The sequence below is a fragment of the Zychaea mexicana genome, assembly GCF_025766255.1.
Source record: "Zychaea mexicana strain RSA 1403 chromosome Unknown BDB00scaffold_198, whole genome shotgun sequence".
Classification (NCBI taxonomy): Eukaryota; Fungi; Mucoromycota; class Mucoromycetes; order Mucorales; family Lichtheimiaceae; genus Zychaea; species Zychaea mexicana.
The window spans coordinates 37,693-48,398 of record NW_026516861.1 but is presented as its reverse complement, the minus strand read 5'-3'; the positions used below and the strand labels follow the sequence as shown (position 1 = coordinate 48,398).

Here is a 10,706-nt window from a genome sequence, read left to right as displayed (position 1 = left end):
TTAAACATCCGTTACACATGTCTCCTCTACTATCTTCACTCCTTTGGGAGACCAAACTTCTCCCAACACCAATTTCAGATTTTCCTTACAATCTGTAATTCCTTGCGTAGACCAAAAAAAAGTGGAAGTGTAATTCTTTGTGTAGACCAAATAATCATGTTGCCTTGTAGTGACGTTCAGTAAGTGAGATATATTATCCAGTGGTGGCCATTTACCACACAGGTTTGACATTTTCTTTTATTGAACATTGTTCTTTTTCTTTTTTTAATAGAAGAATATAGAGAAAGAGAAAAAAAGTGAAGATTAAATGAAAGTGTATAGGGATATGTTGGAGAAGATAATGTATGGTTCTGCTTTTTATTCATCAGAGTATATGATGCTCTTGGTCGCCCTAATCTTCACTGTCTGAGTCATCGTCATCTGGATATTTAAAACAGCTATAGTCGACGCTACGCTCCATGCGGAAAAGCGCCATGTTGCTGAGGGGACTGTATTCTTCTGCTAGCCTAATTGTGCAATCACAATCTTCTTCTGTCTCACCGGCCGTCTCAAGATCTTCCCTAATAAGGCGCATACCGACCTCTGGAACAAGAACAGAGGCTATATATTCCGAGGTATCCATTGGTTTGATGTGCTTATTCGCAGCATCGATCTCGTGTACCAGCATGTCTTGGAGTGTTTTTACGATTATTTTTTTGCCTTTAAACCCATAGTATCCAGGCTATAAGATATAAAGATAATTGTTATTATATCATAGGTTCTACTATGTATACATTTCAATTTTGCAAAACTTACCATATGGTCTTTGAAAATGCTCATCTTTAACATTGGATTTTTCGCAGCTCTGATGCTCGGTGCATTTTTGTAGTATTCTATGATCTTCTTCCTGAAATAGCTTTGAAACGGCTTATCCATTATCAAATCCTTGAGCTCGTCTATCCATTTTGCGATCCGTTCTGGCAAGGCCTCAAATTCGACCAAAGGGAATTTGTTCGCTAGGCGCATTGGCTCATAGACCATAATGTCGAGATGTGGTCTACACCAAGCAACATCATTCTGTCAATGAGGTTTCTTTACTTTCGAATGCGAAAAGACGCTGAAATAATTGGGCGACAAGGATGCTTGTAATGGTGTAGGCAAAGGAGTTGAGCACCTCTAGCAGGCGATCACTAAAAACCATTTGAAAAATCAGCTACACGTCGTTGAGCTTATATCAGCAAAAAGCTTATATACTTGCCTGGTTCCACTTGGTCGAATACCTCCTGCATATGATGCTCTTCATCAAGCATGTATGAAGGCGTCGGTGCTTTTGGCTGGTCGGCTTTCTTGTACAGTATTGATATCGTATGCTTTCTGTTTTCTGTTAATATGCTTTCAATAGAATCAGGATCGGATGCAATTATCTGCACTTGATTGCCAGCCAAGTTGTCCATGCGTGCGAGGAATCGTTTGTTTCGGTGTTCAGTTATAGCCACGGTATAGAAATGTGCTCCTCCTGATGACGTTGAATAAATCCTTGCATGCAATATATATTCTTCCGATATTCCACCTTCGTCGTCTGTGAGCATAAGCTGGTAGGGAAACATAGTAGGCCGCCCATGTCGTTCTCTTTCGTCGTCTGCAAAGATAAGGAATGTTGGAAATTCTGTTGGCACATTATATTCCATTGCAGAGCAACTACAACCTGGTTCGGGACAGCCTTGTAGAGTGAGCCTTTCGTCCTCGATGTGAATGTTGTAGAGTAGCTTCCCAAACTCGACAGGGTCTTCTGCGCTTGAGACCAAGTCCTCAATGTAAACTGCTGGCCTGAGGTAGTGTGAAATGGCAGGATAAAATACACCGTGCTTTTCACAATAAATGACTTGTAGGCATTTGATGAAGAACTGGTCTTGTATAAACGTCGAAGCTCTTTCCAAAATGAGTTGCAAAAGGAATTCAATTGCAGAGTGCCAGCCCTTGACCATGTATACTATGTCACTCCAAGCGAAATCCCGGATCCACATGCTCGCATAATCACGCCCTTTTTCGGTGTTCTCGGAATGATGCATGTATGTATAGTGCAGCACATTATCGACCGGGTTAAAATTAGTAGGTAGTGTGATGATAGAGCTTTAATAAAGATAATAAGGGACAAGATTAAGTATCTTTGAGATGATGTTTTATTCCAACAAAAGATAAAGCTCTTTTATATTCTAGCTATTAAGACGGCGATATCAATTCATCCGACTAATGGATAAACTATGTGATAGAGGATGGATCAAGGACGTATCAGAACTTCTATTGAAGTCACTATGTTAATCGGGCACATCTTTGAAACCGGCGTTAGCTGATGTAATGGCCGAGGTACCTGTTGATAGGTTCATTGTCCTGTTCACGTAAGGTGGATCATCTGAGTGAGAGATTTTATTCAATAGTGTTTAGCCGAAATGCCGTAGTGTTCATACGTGTGTGCTATAATGTTTAACCGAATATCTTATTGTTAATATCTTAAGCAGTGTATTAATGTGGTTCACCACATCACCCCCTTCCAGGTTAAACATTATTCTGTGAAGAATGTGTATAGCAACGTGTGCGTAAACGCTTACTGCGTCTAGTAGATGGTGTAGGTGTAGAACCCTCTTGACGTTTGGAAATAGTTCCTTTTGCTTTACGTTGTGATTGCTGTGGAATGTGCGTCACAGGTAATGCAGTTTGTATTTTGCTTTGCTTCGGTGGTGTGATACCAACACGTTCCCAATATCTCATGATTGGTTGTGGACTATTAATGCTTCTGCTGGTTCCCAGAAATCGTCATCAGGTGTATAATCTTTCCATCTAACCCGGTATTGATATTTGCCTGGTGCAAGCTCTTTGTGGTCTACAATTGACTGTACGCTGTAATACTTACTGTTTTCTTCAAATGCTTCTTCTGTGTCAATTAATTCATCCTGTGATAGGAGTTTCATTTGTGAGGGTGGGTAGTTACGAGAAGTTAATAGACCCTGTTCATCTCTAAGGACATAAGAACCACCTTTGGTTTTGCGTACTACAGTATATGGTCCTTCATATCTTGGATCCATCTTCTTACTGCGTAATTCATCAATGACCATGACTGTGCTTCTGATGGGATAATCGGTGATTCTGAACTTGGCATTGTATTTGCCTTTTTTAATATCATCCAGTGCCTTTGCTCTTTCCGAAATTGCAGGAAAGACAATGTTTGTCATTTGTTCAATGCGGTTTTGCAGCTCATCTTCTGTGAGTGGCCGCGGGATCTGTTCTTTGCTATAGTCCCTGAAACCGTTCATTGTTCTATTGAACATAAGAGCAAATGGTGTAGAACCATGTCTATTGGCAACTTTGTTGTTAAGGGCTAATTGTGCTGGTTTGACATATAAGTCCCAGTCTCTAACTGCTCCTTTTGTATACTTGCGGATGATGTTAACAGTTGTTTGCACAAATCTTTCAGCCAATCTCTGAGCTCTTGGGTGAAAAGGCGTAGAAAGTCTTTGGTCGAATCCAGAGGCTTCTCGAAGACGAGTCATTAGTTGGTTCTTCAATTCAGTACCATTATCACTGCTGAGATAACGGCAAAAGCCCACTAAGCAAAATGTGTCGATGACTGCTTGAACGACAGTGTCTGATATTTTATCAGGAAGTGCGTGTAAAACACAAAAACGTGTGCATACGTCTACCATGACTAAGAGATAATTGTTTCCGCGATGGCTTGTGCCGAAGCCGCTTGCAAGATCAATTGTCCAATGATCACCCGGATAGAATGCATGAAGAGGTCTCAAAGGGTTATAACCTTTCTTGGTGATGTTGAATCGCTGGCATTCAGGGCAGCTTTTTACAATGTGTGCGGCTTCTTTGTACATATTGTTCCATTTCAAACCATCATTGTGTAGTGCTTTTGTGATAGCTTCAGCGCCAAAGTGACCAAATGCATGTGCTTTTTTGAGTAATTCCAGTCTTTCATGTTCGGGTGGTTCAAAATAGATGTCATCATCTATGTTGTCAGTGTTATTACTTGTTTGTGTGTTTACTGTGAGAGTCTTATTTAGTACAGTGTTATTGTTTGTATGAATTTGTGTAGCACTACCCCCTTCCAGCTCTTTTTCATCGATGTGAAAAAGGCGAGATAATTGATCAGGAAGGATGTTATCTAATCCTAGTAGGTGAATAATTTCATAGTCGTATTGTAAGATGGTGTCAAACCAACTGATCATCATAGCGTTGGCTATTTTTTGTGTATGGAGGAAGGTCAATGCTTTGTGATCCGTGTATAATTTAAACGGTTTGCCATATAAATATTTGTGGAATTTGTCAAGTGCAAATATAATAGCTCTGAGCTCACGTCGTGGAGTGCTATAGGATCTTTCTGACTTGGAGAGTGCTCTAGCCATGAAAGCAATATGACGTGTTTCACCATCTATGACTTGGAAAAGTGCTGCAGCGATTCCGGTATTTGAAGCGTCAGTTGCAACCTGAAAAGGGTGTGATAAATCGGGAAAGCGCAGGATGGGAGCTTCAAGTAGCATTTTCTTTAACATGTCAAAACTGTGTTGTTCTTTTTGTGTCCATAAACCTTTTAAAGATTTGGCATTGCGAAGTCGGTCTAAAGGTGCCATAACTTCAGAGACTTTTGGTAGGTAAGAGCGCATGTAATTGATAGTACCACAGAAGGCAGCTATAGCTTTGCCAGTTGTAGGTGTAGGGATATTTTGGATGTTGCATACTTTGCGTTTATCCAGTGATACACCTTCGGTGGATACACAGTGGCCAAGTAAGTAGACACAACGTTGTGCATATACGGCTTTGTCATGATTGATGCGGAAATTTACCTCAGTTAATTTGTCAATTACTGCGGCGACATGGATAGCATGTTCTTCTATGCTGTTTGAGAAGATAATGACGTCATCAATGAACGCACGAACGAAGGGCATCTCTCTAAGAAGAACTGTTAAACAACGAGTAAATACCGAAGAAAGATGACGTAATCCATAGCAAGCTCCTCGGAACTGGTATTGGATGTGTCCTTCAATCGTGAAAGCAGTTCGTTCTCGATGTGGTTCATAGAGAGGTAAAGAAGTGAAAGCAAATTTTACATCGAGGCAGGTAGTAACGATGGTGCGATTTGAATTACCGCTGTTGTCATTGCCTTGGATAGCTGCAATAACATCACTTAATAATAGAAGTGGATGTTGTTCACATTGTAATAAATGCTGGTTGATTAAGCGGACATCCATACAGATTCTACGCTTGTTTGTATCATATGCACCTGTAACAGGATCTTTCTTTGGTGCTAGTGTGATGGGACTATTCCATGCTGTGCCAGCAGGTGCAGGTTCAATAATGCCCTCATCTAACCAGGTTTTGATCTGATTGTCAATTAAATCCTTAAAAGCAATTGGTAATGGGTACTGACGTCGATGGCAGACAATACCTTCTGGAACATCAAGACGGACCACTGCTTCAGGCATTGTACATAACGCGCGTTTAGGAATTTGTGCATTGCGATCAAGAGAAGGTTGGATAGCTTGTAAAAACTGTTTCCTTTGTTCTTCTGTGCTATATGGCGAATTATTAGGTTTGGGTAAATCAATAATTTGTTTCTCATTGTTTGGTGTCAGTGGCTCCCATGATGTGGCTAAACCAGTAATACCAATTCCGAGTTTAAACATCAAATCCAGACCAATGGTGACTGGTGTTGTTCCGGATAATTCCATGATGTAAAAATTGTGTTTGAATGTTTTCCCATTGTACTGTAGTTCAACATTTTCAAGTAAACCTAAAAGGTAGGCTGCTACATCCTTTGCTGCTAAAGTAATGGATATATTTTTTACTGCACTTTTATTGATTTTAAGTACAGATGTTGACTCTATGTTGTGTAACCATGTGGGTGTGATAAAAGACTTGTTGGCACCTATGTCGACTAATCCGAAGACTTGCTTAGTCTGTACAGTGATAGGAACAATGAGTGAGTCAATGTCATCTGTTGCTTGCAGTGTGTTATTTATTTGTGTTGTGCGGTTGATGTAATTACCTGTGATATCCATTCCATCCAATGAAATGTGATTAAGTGTTTCTTCATCCCGCTTTGATGGTGTAGTAGAAGAAGACGAGGAAGGAGACGAGGATATGTGTACAGAGCGATTGCTCACCATTGTTGTTGACGTTCCTGACTTCTTTTTTCCTTTTGCATCAAAATATTCTTGGCAGCGGTGGCCTAAGACATATAAAACTTTTTTACAATAACGATATAGGTTGTCTGAACCTGTTGATTGCCGGTTATTGCGGACTTGTTGTTGTACTGCTTCCCGCTGGCACTAGAGAACGTGGCAATCCGTCGCCGAGTGATTTCCTTTTGGATGGACAGGACAATCACCATAATGACGAGGATGGCGAGAAGCTGGTGCTGGCGATGAGGAGGACGAAGACAGGTGTTCATTACCCATGCGACGTTTCTTTCCTGGTGCATGGATGCTCGCATAACTACCGTTGTCTTGAAACTTGTCAACGAATTCACCCAATGTGGAAATTATGAGTTGCACGACCTCAGTGACTTCAGATCGCCAATCTACACCATACTGTCTTGCTAGTACTGGGTAGATCTTTTCGCGGATCGAAGGTGGCAACGACGAAATGAAATCGAACGTCACGTCACGACCGCTGGCTCTTCCTGCCTCGTGTGCTAATGACATCCATCGTTCGGCATAGACACAGATCGCTTCATTGGCTTGCGGACGAGCGACAAAAAGCTCATGACGCTTGAGGTACATATGAAACGGATTGCCGTATTCCTTCTTGATTTCGGCGCAGGCTTGTCTCCAATTCAACTGGCGGTCAGCAACGTCTCGGCGAAACCAAGTCATTTGGTTGTCATCTAGACATAACCAGAAAAGACGTTCCCAATTGCCATCAAGGTCAATGCTATGGCTGCGCAATTGGATTTCAAAGGTGGAAATGAAAGCAGAGACGGAATTGTGCACTGGCTTTGACGAATCTCGGACAGGGCCTCCTTGTACTTGTAGTATCGGCAGGTTCTTCGGAGCAATGGAGCTTGCCTTTCGATCTTCGAACTGTTCGGACATGCTGAGTGCTTGCTGAGTAGCTTGGTAGATCTTGAATGCATCAAGTGCTTCTTTGTGTGCCTGTTTTAGCTGGGATAGGTCATCCGGTGAAGCATCTTGCGCCTGCAAATATTCTTCGGTGGCTTTTGCTAAGCGTGCCTTGAGGATAGCTCCCATGTTAGACGGTGTCAGCTTCCTTTGTTCCAGGTAGGTACTCGGTGTAATTACAGGATTTTGAATCCAATCCCGGACACGGGCTCTAAAATTTTCGCGAACGGGATTTTTTTTTTCGCTCATGGGATTTTTTTTTTGGTTTACGGGATTTACCATTTCGTTCGCGGGCTTCTTTTTCGCCAATGAGGTTTTCCATTTGGCCAACGGCGTTTTGATTTGGCCAACAGCATTTTATTTCGCTAATGGCCCCTTTTTTCGCTAACGGCATTTTCACTTGGTCAACGGCCCCCTTTTTCACTAACGGCGTTACTAATTTGCTTACAGCATTTTATTTCGTCAACGGCATCGTCACTTGGGCAACGGCCCCTTATTTGGTCAACGACATCATTATTTCGCTTACAGTTTTTTTTTATTTCGCTAACGGCATCTCACTTGGTCAATGGCTCTCTTTTCCGCTAACGGAATTACTAATTTGCTCACAGCAATTTATTTCGTCAACGGCATCGTCACTTGGGCAACGGCCCCTCATTTGGTCAACGACATCATCATTCCGCTTACAGTTTTTTTTATTTTACTAACAGCATTTTCACTTGGTCAACGGCCCTCTTTTTCGCTAACGGAATTACTAATTTGCTCACAGCATTTTTTTCTTGTCAACAGCATCGTCACTTGGCCAACAGTCCCTCATTTGGCTTACAGCATTATTGTTTCGCCCTTGTTACTGTCGCTTGGCTAGCAGCATTTTTAACCATTAGTCTTTGCTTTTTGGTGCCTGCGTCTTGTACTTATTCAAGCAAAGGTGCTTTAAGCAACCTAGTACTTTGACCCGCAATATCGCCCAGAATAAGTATGCTGTAACTCTTTACTTGTCGACCATATACAGACATATCTGTGCAAATGCAACTTGACCTTAAAACGTGCCATGCACTATCCTGAAGCCCGCACAGACAATGTGACTAAGGACAATTGTAAAGATTACGTGCGCAAGCATATCCAAAATGGCAAACTTGACTATTGGCTAACTGTGTTCATTGATGAGAGGTCGTTGACTGGTGACAAGAAACTCTGCTCGGTCGAAATGTGACACCGTTGTGTATGTCGGTCTTCCGTCGATGTGGACTGCATCAAAAACCCTTCTAGCAGCCATTAGTCATACTGGTTTTGTCGAGTCTACCATCAGATCAGGCAAAGGAGGAACAAAAGCAGTAGTTTTTTTTTGTTTTGGAAAGCGTGATGGATGTCCTCGATGAAGATGTATGTCGTGGTGGTAATTCTGTTTGTGACAATGCGCCTATTTATACACCAGGATTTCGAGTAGTCGAAAAGCGCAGATACAATCTTGTCTTCCTGCCGCCTATTCGCCTTTTTAGAACCTGATCGAAGAGTTTTTCTCAAGGTGAAGGCTCTTTACAAACAAGCCATCATCAAGGATTGATGTACAAGAAGAGCAGGCAGCAGAAGAGCAAGTGAAAGGGAAGGAAGCATAAGGGCCAGAAGTTCCAGAATGGGAGAGGCGTTTGGCGGATGCCATCAGGTACGTTCCTTGAAAGATAATATTGCACGGATCACGCATTCCACTACTTTCTTTCCCGTTGTCTTGCACAAGAAGACAGCCTGTAGTTATGAGGCAACAACAGCAATTCCCCACTTACCTTTCGCGTTATCTCTATAACCACGCTTGTATTCACCTTTCTGCGATTTATCTTCATACCAATCTCTGTGTCTTACTGTATTCTATTTATCATATCAACAACTACTCTCGACAATATATTATGCTTATATTTCTCAAACTCTCAGTAGTATTTTAGGCTTAAATGGCTTTATTTAGTGTTCAGTAAGTCATGTGTCAGCATTAATAAGCAAGCGAGTGCAGCGAGCGATAGATTTCGTATTTGCCGAAGCGAAGTGGCGTTCAGGATGATCAATAAATAAAAACGATATGCATTAGCCTCTTACTAATTTACATAAAGCATGTTTGCTACAGTACTAACCATCTGGATCTTCTCCACGTTCTATGCGTGCTGCCCTGATTTGATCATTTGTTTTATAGATTTCTGCCTCTATTTGGAGAGCAGCGGCAATGGTGATTCCAACGGCATCAGCTACTTCTCTACGACTAGCGTGCAGCCACTCCCTTGTACAATAGCGTAGCTCGATGTACTTGACAGACTGCTCTGATGTATAATAACTATTGTCTGGGACAATGGCTGTATCGTCCGAAGGAGGAGGCGAAGGCGTTGGTGAGCGAGGTACAACTGCATCGTCGTTTGAAGACATAGGAATATGAATGAGTGAATGAGGTGAAAAAGCCTTCATTCTTAGGGCATATCTATATATACCTGCAAACTGAAATGGCGTTTTTGACGAGAATACAAATCCAAAAATCTCTCCAATTTAGATGACAGTCCTTTAAGCACTATCGAATAATTTCATGGAAGATTATCCGCAAGTAGAATGTAATGCTTTTGCTTTTATACAAATAGAAATGCTCTATGCGACGCAACATGCCATTTTCATTTTTTTAATCTTTTTATCATTTTGAAAACTAAGAATCAGACATTGTCAACCATCCAGCGAGTGACAATGGCCTCATCTTGTTATATGATAGAAGCATCTATATAGCTTCATATTTTACGCCTTGTTTTTGTTTGGCTATCTTTTCGATGAAAAAGGACTATATGTAGAATAAAAGATATTTGTATGACAGCCCAAAAAGGAATATCCTGCAAATGATGAGTTTCTCTTGAAATTGGTATTTACAAAAATAAGTTTTCATCCCGCTTTCATCCCAATTCTCTTTCTGTACACTGTACCATGGGAAGAGTAAGAAATAACAAACCAAAGAAGCACTCAAGCACCACGAAACGTGTGGCTAAAAAGTTGGAGGCACCTACTGTTGAAGAACTCGAATCAGCTGTCGAAGAACTACACTCTTTGACAGAAAATATTGAAGAAGCTCAGCAAAACTGGGTTCCTACCGAGTATGATGTTGCCATCCTGGCAAAAGCATTGGAGCAGCTAAAGCTTGGATCATCAAGCAATCAAACTGGTAATGTCTAGAAGAACAGAGAAACGGCGAACACGTCACCTTAGCGCTAAAAGTGAAAAGAGTGTATCAACTATTCATATCCGTAACCACGTACACGGAAGAGCTAACCAAATTGTATAGGTGAAACAAGAGAGGAACAACGCTAAGTTTAGCCGTCGTACATCACATATTAGAAATAACTTTGTTTAAGCTCTACGTATGTCTTGTACTCCGTTTGCACAAACAGCCTCTATAAATATTGGTACCTGTTGCGCCTTTATTCCCCCTATTAAAATCAATAAACTCGACTATGAAAACACGCTCCCAAGCACGATCTGAAACACACCAGCAATCACGCCCTCAGCAAGGGAACATCTCCAACCTTCAAACAAAAAAAATTATCAAGAAACGATCCACAGAAAAGTCGCCATTGAAGCGCTTAATTAAAGCGA

At 41.4% G+C, this 10,706-nt stretch overlaps 1 protein-coding gene across 1 annotated transcript; it reads right to left on the bottom strand.

Moving 5' to 3' along the window:
* Nucleotides 1-8,592: 8,592 nt before the first annotated feature.
* Nucleotides 8,593-9,503, bottom strand: BDB00DRAFT_793530 (uncharacterized protein; the record flags this gene model as incomplete). Its single annotated transcript, XM_053121224.1, has 3 exons — nt 8,593-8,768; nt 8,879-8,953; nt 9,218-9,503. 3 exons carry the CDS (start codon nt 9,501-9,503, stop codon nt 8,593-8,595), a joined length of 537 nt encoding a protein of 178 aa, XP_052972581.1.
* Nucleotides 9,504-10,706: the final 1,203 nt, after the last annotated feature.